We start from the raw sequence: 15,384 nt of genomic DNA on the forward strand, positions 1-15,384 counted from the left end.
ATAAAATATAGATAAAAATAATGCGGGCTTTTTAACAACATTATGCGACATTTCAAGTGTTAATTCAAATAAAACGAAAAAATTTTAATCACAGTTTCACTTTAAAATTAAAAATTCGACTTCTGCAGATATCTAATGGTTTTGAAATATAAATTGTTTGAATTACCATTTGTTTATAATTTGATTGTCCCAATCAGTAATGAATAGATAATAAATTATTATTTCAAATTTTGGTATTTCTGAAGAAAAGCAAGAAATAGGTATGTAATTAATTGTCAGTTCTGATGTTTGGGTTGCCTACTGTGTAACCTAAGTACCAAAGAATTTATAAGTGTTACATGTTTATGTTTGTGATGGTATTCTGTGGTGGTATTTGTCTATGACAGTATGCGCAGTATGTTTGTGGTTTTTATGGTAATATAGTAATCAATGGTAATTAATTATGATCCGTCATATTTATATTGTACTTATAGATAAATGGATAGTTTTGACATTCGCAGTGCTGCAGTAAATATTTTGCTGCTTTTGTGTGTCGTTTAAGTTGTGTGTTGTCTATATATAATCACAAATATGCATTTAAATGCTGATATTTCAAGTGCTCTACAATTGTTAGAAGACATTAAATTAACAATAAATGAATTGGACGATTTAAAACTTCAAGGGAATGCAAATCGAGAGATTAACGTTCTGGTATCAGTTTTAGAAAACCCAATATTTAGAAGTGTTGTTACTATACAAGATTCTCTATATGAACTTAACCAACAATTGGGTCAACATCCTTCAATTTTACCAGTAGATTTTGATATAACGTTAACAGGGGAGTTAGCATTAAATGTACCGCCTGTAGAACTTTTCGACCCTGGTTATGCAGAAGATTATCATCATCCTCATGATTTTGATGAACAAAGAGTACCCTCTGCTCCAGTATCACCAGGATCTCCCCAACTTCATGCTTTCAACGAGGACAATGTTTTACTCAGAACTGCAAAGTCTTTAACACCAGACTTTCTTTCTACAAAGGTATTTACTATTTATTACTTAATTAAAAGATTATGTCAATATGGTTGTTTATTGTTCAAAAATGTAGAACTCTCACGGTCCTGACGAAGAGGAGAATATTTATCGGTCACCATCAGCAATTAGTGATACTTCTAAAGCAGGTTCTGATGCAATTTTAAATTCAGAATGGGCTCAAGTAGAAGCCATTGATCTAATTAATGATGGAACTGGATTAGGATTTGGTATTGTTGGAGTTAGAACTATGGGAGTTGTAGTTAAGACTATTTTACCAGGTGGTGTTGCTGATCGAGATGGAAGACTTCAAAGTGGTGATCACATTCTACAGGTAGACTTTTACCCAGCTAATTTAAAAAGAAGTTTAAAAAATACTACTGTAAATAATTTCTGTTTAGATTGGAGATGTGAATTTACATGAAATGGGCTCTGAACAAGTAGCAACGGTTCTGAGACAATCTGGAACCCATGTAAGATTAGTGGTGGCCCGTCCTGCAGAATTTTCCTTGTCATCAGATTATAAATATCTTAGTTCTTCTGCACCATTGGTTCCTACACGACTTCTAAATGATCCAAATGAATTAGATCAATATTTAATACAACACAAATATTCGCCTATTTTCAAAAACAATATTATAGAAGCTAATACAATAAATAACAGTAACATTTCTCCAACTAATTCAGCATTAGGATCAACTCCTGGGACCCTTTCTTCACTTAACATTGAAGCAAAAGTACCAGAAATGGAGAAGTTTACTGTAGAGCTAAGAAAAGACCACAACGGTTTGGGAATCACAATAGCAGGATATGTATGTGAAAAGGAGGAATTATCAGGAATTTTTATTAAGAGCATAAGTAAAGGAAGTGCTGCTGACTTGAGTAAAAAGATTCAAGTGAATGATAGGATAGTAGAAGTAGATGGTCGTTCCTTGCAAGGATATACCAACTTACAAGCAGTTGAAGTGTTAAGAAGCTGTGGAAGTGAAGTTAAGTTGTGTTTAGAAAGATATTTACATGGACCAAAGTTTGAACAGTTACAACAAGCTATTGCCGCCACGACATTTTGTAATTCAAATCAGAATCAACGGTAATAAAACTAATTTACTTAATTAAAAAATAAGCAGTCAAAAATAAAAAAGTATGACTAATAAAAATTCCATTTTTTAAAAAAATATAAAATACAGGAAAAAATTCATCTCTTTTAAATGCCTAATTAGTCTAGTTTTTAAAGACCTAAGTAACGCTCCTTTTGTAGAATTTCAGGAAAAAGGGAGATCTCTACTTCAGGAATGAAGCAGGATTTGCTGAAGCCCATAGAAACAAGGAACGAATTTGTAAATTTAGCCCAAACATCGCAAGAGCCCGTGGAGTTAACCCCAACTGAAGCAGAGGCTATCAAAAAGAAGTGGAAAGAAATTATTGGCCAAAATTTTGAAATTGTTATTGCTCAACTGACTAAATTTGGAGAAAGGGGTGGTCTGGGTATTAGTTTAGAAGGAACAGTAGATGTAGAAGATGGACAGGAAGTACGACCACACCATTATATAAGATCCATATTACCAGAAGGGCCTGTAGGAAAGAACGGAAAATTACGCTCCGGAGATGAGCTTTTAGAAGTTAATGGTCATAGGCTGCTTGGTATGAATCACCATGAAGTAGTAAGCATTTTAAAAGAATTACCAATTCATGTAAGAATGGTTTGTGGCCGTCCTAATAACGGAGATAAAAACAATTTTAAAATTTTGCAAGATTCTCCGTTTTGTCAAAGAGGCAATGCTCTAGGAGGAAGTTTGCAAAATCTGTTTCCTGCCTCTGATAGACTTGTCAAAGCCAAATCGGATGGTTCGCTAACTACAAGCATAGGGGTTTCTGGTACTTCCGAGGGCACTTTAAGCAAAATGAAATCTAGGTGAAGTATTTGCTGCTAGAACTTTTAACTAGACGTCAAAGATTGTCTTTTTTATAGGTCTTTAGAGCCACTAACTGGCTTAGCAATGTGGAGTTCAGAACCACAAGTAATTGAATTAGTAAAAGGCGAAAGAGGACTTGGATTTTCAATTTTGGATTATCAGGATCCCATTGATCCAAATGACACCGTGATTGTAATACGCAGCTTAGTACCTGGAGGTGTTGCTCAAATGGATGGGAGACTAATTCCTGGCGACCGATTGCTTTTCGTAAACGACACCATATTAGAAAATGCTTCATTAGATCAAGCAGTACAGGCTCTAAAAGGCGCGCCTAAAGGAATTGTACGCATTGGAGTTGCTAAACCACTACCAGTACTTGATTCTCTCCCTCATAATGCTTAAGTGGTTTTTTCGTATTTACTTCACTCTTTAAGTAGGTACTTGAACATTCCCTTTTAGTTGTACAAATTTCTCGAATGATATTGCAATGTACATACTGATTTAATGCATACATATATACATACTTATCTTTTCAGTATTAAATGGAATGTGTAATCTTAATTTGATAGTTTTTGGAGATTAAAGAAGTGGAAACATAAAAATATTGGTTTTAAACATTTTCCTTTCCATATTTCGTCACTTTTAAGAAAATATAGTTTTCACATTTCACAGTAAATGTAATAAATATCAAGAATATTTTCAGTTGTCACTAAGTAACAAATTTAATGTTTTTTTTATTTAATTTACTGTAGTTGCTATATTTTTTTAATAAACGTATAGGAGAACGACATAAAAGTAATAATCCTAAAAAATATTTTTATTTGTTATCAAAGGTAGATGAAACGACCTCTCTCACAATATTCAGATATCTATACAAATTGTAAAATACCGATTGTTGTATTTTCTTTCGTACGTTTTCTCCTCTTATAGTTTTAGTTTTTAAAGCTCTTCTTTCGGTTCGCGTTTATTCCTATATGGCATTGACCATTTCAGTGAATCATTTCCAGATACACTGACTGTGACATAACAATAGAAAGTTGCGCTTGTCACAAAATAATTTTACAAAATATTTCATTATAATCACCATAATGAATAAGCCAAGTCTAGATTCTATTGAAGGTATACGGTGTATGCTGTTGAGTATTTGGCATTGGTGAAACCAAATTTCCATGTTCATTAATGACATACCCGGTGTTTGCAATTTGATATGAAAACGTGTTCGAAGAAGTATGAGTAGCAGGGTTTTGTGGTGCTGTCGTAATATTTCCACTAGGTATAATTTGAGAAATAGGTGTGACTAGAAATGCTTGAGAATGATGTTGTGCTGTACTTCCGTCGTTAGGAGCTATTACTAAAGGAATTACTTGTTGGACTTCTGTACTACCTATTAGAGGTTTAGTCATTTGTTCAGTTCTTTTATCAATAGTCTGTAATTGCTGTTGTTTTTGCAAAAGGTGATGGTGGCTTTGTATTTGTATAGCATCTTGTTGATGTTCAGTTTGTTGTAATTGAGAATTTTGTTGCTGGTGATGCTGCTGTTGTTGTTGTTGTTGCTGCTGTTGCTGTTGTTGGGACTGTTGATGAAAGGCATTGCACTTAGGTTCTACTTTGCAAAACTTGACATGTGGAAACTGTTCCTTCATAAAATGCCTAAAAGTGGAATAACCCATTAACTTTATTCCTGGTTCTAAAATTTGTCCATACTCTTTGTATGCATCGTGCAAATTTTTTCTTGTTATGTCCCAAGGTAATTGAATAATTTGTTTAGAATTTGTTATCCCTGTTTCGCCAGTATGTGTTTCAAGATATTGCTTTAAAAATTCAGTTGCATGTCGATAAATATCTAAAGAAAAGGTATTATGCGGCTTTTTCCCATGATTTCCATGTATACGAGGTGCTACACCATGAGTCATTACATGTTTTCTAATTCTTTTAAGTTGATAATGTGTACAATTTTCTAGGTATAGAAAGGCATCTAAACAAACTCGCCGTCCCTGATAAACATACTGAGCTCTCAATCTTCTTCTTTCTTTATGCCTTACAGTCTGATCAGGATTAGCCAGGCAAGCCATAGTTACTCCCATAAGATACATATCATGCTCTGCTTTTGTTAATTCTGCTATGTTAAGGCGATGCCTATAAACACTTTCTGGATTTAATCCTCTAAAACAACTTTCATCTTGGCACTCACAGCCACGTTTGAAACGTTCTTTTACCTGCACTGCACTTTCTTCCAATTTTGTGCTTTCACGATTTACTTGTTCTGTAGGAGCAAAGTCTTTCTTTTTCTTTTTCACTAGTATCTTTTTCCTTATACTATTATTTTTTAAGCATGGTTTAGGCTTAGCCTTTTTTGAAGGTGACATTTCTACCACTGTATTAGAGGGAACAGTCGTATATATTGTATTAATATTTTGTGGATCCTCTTCAACTTGTATGGTGTGACCTTCCCAAATCACCTATACAAATCATTATTATTGATAATATGTATTTCAAAGTATTCTCTATTGTAGCATATACTTTAAAACAATATTTACCTGTTGGTCAACAGCATGCTGAAATTGGTTGTTTGGATCTATAGTTGAAAAGATAGAATGTGTTGATATTGCAACAGGAGTGTGCCACTGTATTTGAGTATCTGTTTCAATGGTTTCTGTATTTGTTGTAGAATTTTGAAAATTGTGAGATGCAGGAGACTGATTTGCATTTCTATCTACAAGAACTTGCTCATGTTTCTCAATTCTTTCTACAGATAAAAGTGAATGTAATACTTCACTTGCTTCTTTTTCAGCTGCATCAACACGTGCCATCTAAAATATCCATAAAACCGTTTATTTTCAACTTTTTTTTTATGAATAACTATTATCAATAATGACAACAACACATTAGTTAATTATTTATTCCACATCAACAGGACCCATAAGAAAAATAATTTTTGAAATATAATTCATAGATGTTTTTTGTAAATTATACATTAATATTGCTTATTGAATTAAGATATTCCTGATGCATGAGAAATAGATTACAATATAAAAAGAATTCACAATAAATTCAAAAAATCAGGTTTTAGACTTCTAAATTTTATAAAAAAGTAGTAACAATGCCCTGCTAAAACGCACAAGAAATTTAAATATTATGAAGGAAAAACGCCTTTAAAGTTAGTCAAAATGGATCAAATTTGCTTACCCTTCTTCCAAACAAACAAAACTAAACCGTATTGGTGCTGACTGCAAATAATAAAACTTACCACACTCTTTCTTAAATTTGAATAATGTTACATTTACGCGACAGATCACATTATGAAAGTTTCATTTATCAATGGTTGTCTTGTTAATTACGTTTGTAAAAGACACATTCGCGTTAAACTTTAAAAATAATTCTGCAAGCTAGTCGAAAATGTCGTACTGTTGAATGTTGATGCTAGTAAAGCGGTAATGTATCACGTGCCATTAACGTAAATACAATTACAAATTATTATATTTATTCTTTATTACACATAAGTTTTCTTTTAATTTAAAATACGTCGTATAAAGTGATAAATGATAATAAAAAAGTACAATAAAATAAACATTTCGACAAAACAGCGTAGTAGTGTTTTATTTTTTATTTATTTTACGGTGTTGTACCATAGACGTACCATAAATTTCTGTAAAATATTTGGCGTTATCTGTATTATTTAATACTAATTTGTCTATTTTCCACAGTGTGGCACCACAATAAACATTGTAGGAAAAAAAAACTTTTTTTTTAGTTCTAATCATTCTGTGCATTCTGTGGTTGTTCAATTGACGTTCTTTTCTTATTGTTCATTTCGTTTTGAATAGTTTAGTGGATGGTGTGTGTGTGGTGTCTAATGCGCTTGAACGGTGCACTTGTGCGGTAGATTGCTATAAGGGCATTTTCTTAAATCAAAGGATTTATATTTTACTAATTCAAAATGAGTGGTAAGTATAAATATGTAGAAGCCTTTTAATAGTACAGGTTATATTTAAGAAACCATGTAAATGTGGTAGAATTATTCAATTTTTCCATAGGAAAAATAGCGGTTAATAAAAGGTATGACCTTTTTTCATTGACATTTTTTTTGTAAAGATTTAATGACTTCGAAAAGTAATTAAGCGTATAAGATAAGCAGCTTCTTCTTAATTTCTTAATTTCTCTTAAAAATATACGTCTAGAACACCAGAAGAGACAAAATTAACTGTCTTGATTTCAAANAAATAATGTACTCATAACTTTGCATGTTACTCATGTTATAAATCTCACCTATAATGTGCTGAACTTATTACATATATTTTCTTTAATTAAAATATTTCAGTATTTACCTATTACATATTTGCCATGCCAGACAATATTAACCGCAACGCTAGGAGGAGATCAAGGGCTTCTTAACTTGTACTTTTCCGACTGGGCTTATAAGGATATTAACAAGCATTTACCTTTTATTTATAATATGTGCTCAACCGCATGTTACTCGTATCTGCCAGCTTTTAAACAGTAAGTGAAATAAATATTCTTGAAATGAAAGAGTAGTGTTTTAAATGATATCCTTTTGCTGAAGGTTTGGTTCCAACGTGAAAATAGTTCATTTTATTGCCCAAACAAAACCTTGGTTGCAAATATTCGATCCTGAAACTAGACAAGTGAGACCAAGCCCAGATTTGGTACATTTGACTAGTCTTCTACAACGTTGGTGGAACATTTTCTGCTCTGCAATTCACCCACAGTTATCTACTGAGATGGTAAGAGTTGTTTATTCCTTTAATTTCAATTTAACGATATTTTACAATAATTGATAAGATATCATTTTCGTAATCTAAAAGCATACATATGAGACTAAGGATTTGACAGGAAATGTAAGTTTTGGAAAAGGTGGGTTGTGCATTAGATCTTTTTTTACGTGCTGCATGTTTTTTTTTAGATAAGTACGTTTATTGTACTTAGTGAAAAAAATAGTAAAGTTTTAGTCTCCATATAGCATCTCTTTATGTTAGCATTCCGTGTTATATTTTTTTATCGATCGAGTGTTCGTCATTTTTTATATGTTATTTTCATTGAGAATTAAAAAGATATATATATCTCAAATCTTCATTAATATTATGAAGCGAGAAAAAAATTAATAAAAATCGAACACTGGTCGTAATATAAAAATATATCGATTATCAAATTAAAGAATTTAAACAAATTTTGTTATACATTATCTTTTGACTGTGCTTTTCAGTACACTGTGGGCGATAAATAAGGCAGCAAATAAAACATTTTTTTTTTACATAATATGTGTGTTGCAAGGTTAATACAGATAAAACCGAGAATGATATGAAAAAGAGTATTCTGAATATAAAAATATTCATAATTTATAAACTTTCAATTGTTAAATGTGTTACTTCTTAAACCTACATCGTTGATTATTATTATTAAAACAAACTTAGTTTTGGATATTAAATTCCGTCAGGCAAAATAAATATATGTATATGTAAAATATACATGAGCATGCAGCATGATGCGGGATTTAATATATTCTGTCAGGATATACAGTTGCAGTAAATGATAATAATAAAAAAATTAATGGCCTTAACAAGATAAAAGCACAAACTATTTTAATTTTTAAAGACCTAATAATTAAACAGTTAGTAACTGCACCACAGCCCCGTAAAATTGCTATATGAACTCATTAATCAACTTACACTTATCTAACGAAATTGTTCATATATTGTTTTTGCCTGAAAATATCTGAAATCAGTTATTTGAAATTAAGCGTTGTTATTAAAGATTTAAAGGTTTTTTTTATTTCCTATTACACCTACTACACATTATTGATAAGCGAGACATTAGGATAAAAAATAGATATTATTTACAATTTCTGTCAGCAAAAGGAAGTCAAAAAATACAGGGAAGCTCAAAGTACAAAAAATATGTACTAGTAGAAATTTTGTTTTCTTCTTTCGGTGTTAGAAAAGTGTGAGAGTTTTCTTTCTTTCTCTTTGATTTTTTTCTCTAATTACCATAGTTAAGCTCTAAAATGAAAAATGACCGGAAATTTCATGGTTTTTAAATATATATACTAATCATTTCTAGAATAATTTCGGTGTGATTTAATGTAATGTGTGCATACCTGCATGGGACTGCTTATAAAACTTATTTATTGTCCACTGTGTTTATTAAAACCTTTAACACTTGCATACGTGTTTGTTAAAAAGTAATTTAAATATGTATCTATGAAATACGATACAAACAACATAAATCGATATATGTTCATAAAAAGTCAGTAATGTTTGAATTTAGCATGTTTGTGTATGATTTTGTACTAACAGCTGTAAATATCTGTTTCTTTTTTGCATGCCTTTTGTTTAGGCACCAAGCAAGCAGCCTTCTGCACATAGCAGCCTATCTCATTATTCCAGTCCTAAACAATTTCAAAATACTAATGAACCTACTCAACAAGTTGTTTGGGATCCGTGGGAAGAATATGATAAAAAACAGCTGGAAGAAACTATTAATATCGATAACAGTCAAAATATTTCTATTCAAAATCATGATCTCAATGTTGAAAACTATTCTGAAAATAACAACCAATCTTGGGACAATTTTCAACATTATAACTTAGCGACAGAACAAAATAATTTAGAAAACAAAATAGCTGAGTGTAATCCTAGCGAGAGTATAACAATTTCATTTAATATTGGTCCCAATAGCTCAAGAGAACCTAGTCACTCTTTTCCCGTCGAGTATTGTTCTGAAGAAATTAATGTTTCAACAAACGAAACTGTCTATACGAGTATTAGCAATAACGAATCCGAATATTTGAATTTTCCTAGTATTCCTACTTATGATAACAACGAAATAAATATATCGCATTCTAACAATAGCTGTATAGAAAGTAACAATCGAAATAGTAACAATTTCGATGAAAATGTAAGTCCGAACATTGATAAGGTCGTCGTTCCTATTCCCCAACCTAACACCTATAGTAACACTAGCATTTCTTCCGAATGTGTTGCCAATGAGTTTGAACGCCCATTTTGCGAAGCAGCTAGCTCTGTAACCAAAGAAAATGCTATACATCCGAGCGGAGCAGGTGAAACAGTTGAAGTAAGTAACTACTAAAACTCAGTATACTCTTTTTCGTTTGAAATTATTTAACTCAAACTCGTCGCAGCTTAACAAAAATTTTAGTACCAAACTATAAAATCTAGTGTTACGCAAATGAATTAATAGAAATATCGACAATGCAACATTAATAGATGTTTTATTTTGCTACTATTTAATTACCCAAGTGTAATTTTTATGTAATTTTTGCAATTTGTTCCACTACATTGTAAAAATTTTAGTTTCTGTTGATTATAGGGTGGATTTGCTGGGGCATTTGCTAGACTGACTTTAGGAGAACCGAGATCTGCCGAGCAATCTGCTTTAGAAGATCAACTTCGAAGACAAGGATGGGAAATAGGTAACATCGATTACATGAATAGAGATGCTTTCGGTAATATCTGGAACAAAATATGTGAAACATTGGCAGGTGCTCCAAACGCAAGTAACGGTATGTTTGAAATCATTTTTTTAACAGAAAAAATAAAGAGCAAATGCATTTTTTTAGATACAGATGATAACAGTGCTAAACAAAGTAGAAATGAATTAGAGAAAAAAGGTCAGTTGGATAAATCTGCATTAAGGGTGTCTTGAATAAGCCGTGTAGTGCTTTATAAGTATATGTAAATGCCTTGTGCTTTACCAAAAGTGTTTATAAATAATGTACTCATAACTTTGCATGTTACTCATGTTATAAATCTCACCTATAATGTGCTGAACTTATTACATATATTTTCTTTAATTAAAATATTTCAGTATTTACCTATTACATATTTGCCATGCCAGACAATATTAACCGCAACGCTTTTACAGTGACCGCTTCCGCCTCATAACATAATCGTTAAAGAGGCTTGGGCAATTTTCAGAATTGATGGCAGATCAATACCTAAATATATTTTTACAGAAACAGAAAAATCAAATGAAGGGCTAGTACAGGGAGAAGATAAATTCATTTCAGAACAGTCTTTACAGAGGACTCTTCAAACACCAGTTTCTGAAACAAAAATGTTAGATGAAGTTGCAAAAGAGAAATTGACAGAAGACATTATTAGTTCCAGTCTTGAAGTTGCTGATAAGCAGACAACTGAAATACTTGAATCTCTAAAAGTAGAGTCTGTAGGAAAACAAGAAACTTCACCTGAATCTTCACCTTTAATATTACTAAGTGAAAAAATTGTGGAAGTTCCAGTAAAAACAGTTGAAACTGAAGTTATGGTAGAAGAAAAGGTAGTTGGTGGTGAAGATAAAAAAAATGAAACAACTGAAGCAAAAGTAGAAGAGAAAAGGGTCGGAAATGAAACAAAAGTAGAAGAGAAAAAAATCGAAAATGAGCCAAAAGTAGAACAAAAAAAAATTGAAAGTGAACCCAAAGAGGAGAAAGAAAATGAAAATGAGTCGAAACTAGAAGTGAATAAATTTGAAAGTAAACCAAAGGTAGAAGAAATTAAAACCGAAACCGAACCAAAGGTACATGACAAGGAACCAAAAGTAGAAGAAAAAGTAATAGAATTAAAAGAAGTGAAAACGATCGAAAGCGAACAAAAACTAGAGGTAAAAATGGCCAAACCTGAACCAAATGAAGCGGAAAAAAACATTGAAGTTGAGCAGAAGACAGAGGTAAAAATGGTCAGTCCCGTTACAGTTCAACCCGAGAAGTCGGAAATACTTGAGCAAAGTAATCTTACTTCAACAGAAATTAAAACTGAAGAACCAGTACTTACCGAACCAACAAAAGCAAATGTTTCAACTGTTTCTACTAATTCTGCAGAGCTGGATTCAAAACTAGCTAGTTCAGAACATCTACAATTGTTAAATGAAAGCAAAGTTGTATCTTTATCAACTCCAGAAATAAATATGCAAAGTGATACAAAAAAAAATGAAACTAACTCTCAGACACAACAAAGTGAGCAAGCAGGACAAACTGCCCCTGAGGTTGTTCAGACCCACATGGAGGGTTCACTAGAAAAGAGTCAGTCATCAAATATTCAGCAGGAAATTAGCAAGCCAGAAAGTGTTATTCCTGCAGAAACAGAAAAAACTGTTGAAACTGAGACTAAACAAATAGTTCTTGAAAAGGAACCTGAACCTGCAACACAAGCTACACAAAGTCCGTCTCAAGGTACTGCCGAAAATGTTGAGTCTAAAAAAACAAAGGAAACAAAGCCACAAAAGGATAAAGGTAGTGGTAAAAAATCTTCAAAGACAAAGAAATAAAAAAGTCCTATTAACTCAGTTAACGTTGGTTGCTAATTTTAATACGTAAGAAATGTGGTGTGACTTAACATTGTGTATAAAACAGTATTTTACATGTCATTGGCATATTTTACCACAGGACTGCTACTATTGGTAGCCAAGTTCAGCTATTAATTTTCATATATTGGATAAAATATGATTGAAATTAAAAAACTTATACTAAATTTTGAACGACCCATTAGTCATTCCAACTGCCGAGTTTATTGTGATTTTTAATATTGCATTAAATAAACTTTTTACATACAGAAATCAAAAAACAGTGCAATACTCTAAGTATTGTTTTTATGTTAGCTAAACTTCGCTAGCTGTTGAGTAGCCATCATTTTTAATTTTAAGAAAATTGTGATGCCACTTTGCACAAATTATTGCTCAAAAATTTTCGCTTTGTTTTATATATATTTTTTCTTCCTTCAATTAATACGACAAATAATTAAGTAACTGTGTTCCTACAGAAAATTTTATATAGCAGGTAATATTTTTTCATGCATTTAAAAAGAAATTGAAGTAGAAATTAAATGCAGCGTTTGGGAGTGTTTGAGTGTGAATATAAAAATTTAAATAAATTTCAACTTTTGAAATGATAATAGGAACTGATATATTTTCTTCTTAATCGAAGAAAAGTGCAAGTATAGCTTCCACCAATTGCCTTCTCATTTTGTATTTTGCTAAAATCATTTACAATTACACAATAAAGGACTGTTAGGAAAACGTATTTTTATTTTACACATAGAAAACAGAATTTACTCTGCTGCAACACTTTTTAAAATGTGAGAAAATTGTTACCTAGGAATTAATTTAAAATCATATCCAGAGCAGCATTTGTTAGACAGTTCTATTACTATGAATACAACAAAAATAAAATATGAACATTTCATATTTCTATCATTGTACTTCATCAAATGTATTTTACTACCTATTCAAACTCACCAAATATTTACAAATTCAATAATGTACATGTATCTTAAGTAAATATTAAAAATAATTAAGAGATATGTTTATCTAATTAAGATTTACATAACAAATAAAAAGAACCACAAAAAATATTTACAAAAAATGTAAGTGTATTTAAATAATAAATTGTAAGTTTTTGTTTGCACAGCATGTAAGTAACAGTTTTACAAATTCTCTCTGATCCTTAATTTCAGAATTTTATGAAACAGAACAATTGGACTTTTCATTTGATTTTGAATCTGCTTTTTCAATTTCCATTAGTAATGTATAGAAAATATCTGAAACAGACTATAACAATAAATTAGAAGTTATATAACTGAATATGAAATGTTCTCACTAGTATCAAATCTAGATCAACTAAGAATGTTAAGCTGAAATATCTGTTTAGAAAAATAAGGTATCCATAATAGTATGAAAATGGCCTCAATAACGAAATTTAGTAAATTTTTTGAAAAAACCAGTTTTCCTTATATGTACTTATTCTAATAATTCATAACATTTATCATTCCAAACAAACACAATTATTTGGTAGTCAAACTTGGACATTTTTGCCAATTTTTTTAATTTGTCCATTAATATTAATGTTTCATATTGAATGAATGAAGGTATACAACTCATATTCTGAAATCTGGTTTTCTTAGATATACAAGAATTTATAATTCATAAGAAAAAAAATGAACCTCATTCAATATGAAATATGTTGATAATAGTGGGAAAATACAAAAATACTGGAAAAAAAATGCCAAAAATTGTCAGGTTTGACTATCAAAATTATTGTGTTTAACTGTAGTGATTCTAAACGTCATGAGTAACTAAAGTAAGTGTAAAGAATAATAGAAAAAATAAGTTTACAAAACTTATTAAACTAACCCCTACAAGAGTCATTTTCATATTCTTATGAATCCTAGTGCTTTAAATCACTACACTTACTGTGTTTTGCTTGGCTGAAGCTTCTAGAAAAGCAGCATTCCAGTCTTCTGCAAGTTTTCTGCCTTCTTCAGTTGATATCATTCTTTCCATGTGTAGATCGGTTTTATTACCAACTAGTACAATTGGGACACTAACAAGAAAACTATTGTAACTTATAAGCTGTATTATTTTGAACACTTACTGTAATTTTCCTGTTATATCTAGTAATTTTTCATAAATTACTTTAATAACTTCAAAAGATTTTGTACTTGTTATGCTATAAACTAAAACATAACCATGAACATCAATGCTGTATTGAGACGGAAAAATAGAATATTCATCTTGTCCAGCTGTATCAACTAATTTTAATTCATATTCTTGAGAATTTATTCTAGTGGATTTTGTAAATGCTAGAAAAAAATGTCACTATAAAGAAATATAATAAATACTTACTAATCAACTTAACTGTTTTCTATTGTGGGATCATAAGAGTCAACAAACTGTCCTTCAACAAATTGGATGCTCAAGGATGATTTTCCTAAAACGCATATAGTTTGTATAAAACATAAAGACAATATATCCTTCTTTTACTAACCTACTGATCTGTATCCCATAACAGCAATTTTACGTTGTTTTGAAGGCATTTTACTTTTTACTGATATGAAATTGATAATTTTAATTAACCTGTTTGAACAAGGAAAAATAAAAAGGGCACTATCACTTCTTCAAGAACAGCTCTAATATCCACAATATCGGCTTTTAGCCATAACTATGCATGAAAATAAGTAGTTTCAGTATTGAATTGTAAGTTTATAGAGATATAAACATCATGTAATTTACGTTCAATTAATTCAGTGTAAGTTTCGTATTCCCAATACAAACAAACCAACCAATACGTCACTATAATATACTGACTAGTAATCTCTAATATGCCTAAAAAACTTTCTTGGCATATCAAATATAATATAGTCCCATAACTCACAATTTAGTTCTGAAACAGGGTAAAAAAAATAGTAACTAATCTTAAATGTCAAATAACTAAATATATTCGCAGATTACTGTTGCGCCCCGAGTCGTTACGTATATTTGAGACACTGACAGTGATTTCTCACCGCTAGCGCTTAAGTGCCACAAACTACTACAAGAGGTCAGTAGATCCGTAATTAAAAATGTATTGCATTTTATTGGCCAGTATTTAAATATAAAGGCTAAGATATTTAATTCTATTCAACTTTCAAAATTGAAGTAGAAATTAAATGCA

The 15,384-nt window shown here is 31.0% G+C and overlaps 4 protein-coding genes across 7 annotated transcripts; 2 read left to right on the plus strand and 2 right to left on the minus strand.

Moving 5' to 3' along the window:
• The first annotated feature begins 325 nt into the window (after positions 1 to 325).
• On the plus strand, positions 326 to 3,526 carry LOC108737601 (patj homolog). The gene is made up of 5 exons (XM_018470540.2): positions 326 to 1,020; positions 1,088 to 1,345; positions 1,413 to 2,101; positions 2,270 to 2,923; positions 2,981 to 3,526. Exons 1-5 carry the CDS (start codon positions 571 to 573, stop codon positions 3,324 to 3,326), a joined length of 2,397 nt encoding a protein of 798 aa, XP_018326042.1. The 5' UTR covers positions 326 to 570; the 3' UTR covers positions 3,327 to 3,526.
• A 197-nt stretch (positions 3,527 to 3,723) lies between these two features.
• On the minus strand, positions 3,724 to 6,453 carry LOC108737602 (putative mediator of RNA polymerase II transcription subunit 26). Of its 2 annotated transcripts, none has more exons than XM_018470543.2 (3): positions 6,172 to 6,453; positions 5,462 to 5,734; positions 3,724 to 5,383 (listed from the first exon to the last, which is right to left on the minus strand). In XM_018470543.2, exons 2-3 carry the CDS (start codon positions 5,732 to 5,734, stop codon positions 4,028 to 4,030), a joined length of 1,629 nt encoding a protein of 542 aa, XP_018326045.1. In that variant the 5' UTR covers positions 6,172 to 6,453; the 3' UTR covers positions 3,724 to 4,027. The 2 variants fall into 2 exon arrangements, with proteins under 2 accessions (XP_018326045.1, XP_018326044.1); XM_018470542.2 differs by having other exon boundaries at positions 6,111 to 6,453.
• Positions 6,454 to 7,299: 846 nt separating this feature from the next.
• LOC108737600 (putative uncharacterized protein DDB_G0282133) lies at positions 7,300 to 12,971 on the plus strand. 2 transcript variants are annotated; one of them, XM_018470538.2, is made up of 6 exons: positions 7,300 to 7,421; positions 7,486 to 7,666; positions 9,276 to 10,013; positions 10,269 to 10,461; positions 10,525 to 10,569; positions 10,915 to 12,971. In XM_018470538.2, the coding sequence occupies exons 1-6, from the start codon at positions 7,378 to 7,380 to the stop codon at positions 12,222 to 12,224; spliced, it is 2,511 nt and encodes an 836-aa protein (XP_018326040.1). In that variant the 5' UTR covers positions 7,300 to 7,377; the 3' UTR covers positions 12,225 to 12,971. The 2 variants fall into 2 exon arrangements, with proteins under 2 accessions (XP_018326040.1, XP_018326041.1); XM_018470539.2 differs by lacking the exon at positions 9,276 to 10,013 and having other exon boundaries at positions 10,519 to 10,569.
• LOC108743790 (GTP-binding protein Rheb homolog) lies at positions 12,961 to 15,193 on the minus strand. 2 transcript variants are annotated; one of them, XM_025977518.1, is made up of 6 exons: positions 14,964 to 15,192; positions 14,719 to 14,892; positions 14,590 to 14,661; positions 14,326 to 14,533; positions 14,145 to 14,274; positions 12,961 to 13,502 (listed from the first exon to the last, which is right to left on the minus strand). In XM_025977518.1, the coding sequence occupies exons 2-6, from the start codon at positions 14,765 to 14,767 to the stop codon at positions 13,413 to 13,415; spliced, it is 549 nt and encodes a 182-aa protein (XP_025833303.1). In that variant the 5' UTR covers positions 14,768 to 14,892; positions 14,964 to 15,192; the 3' UTR covers positions 12,961 to 13,412. The 2 variants fall into 2 exon arrangements, with proteins under 2 accessions (XP_025833303.1, XP_025833301.1); XM_025977516.1 differs by having other exon boundaries at positions 14,719 to 15,193.
• Positions 15,194 to 15,384: the final 191 nt, after the last annotated feature.

Source organism: Agrilus planipennis, unplaced genomic scaffold (assembly GCF_000699045.2).
Source record: "Agrilus planipennis isolate EAB-ADULT unplaced genomic scaffold, Apla_2.0 scaffold15, whole genome shotgun sequence".
NCBI lineage: Eukaryota > Metazoa > Arthropoda > Insecta > Coleoptera > Buprestidae > Agrilus > Agrilus planipennis.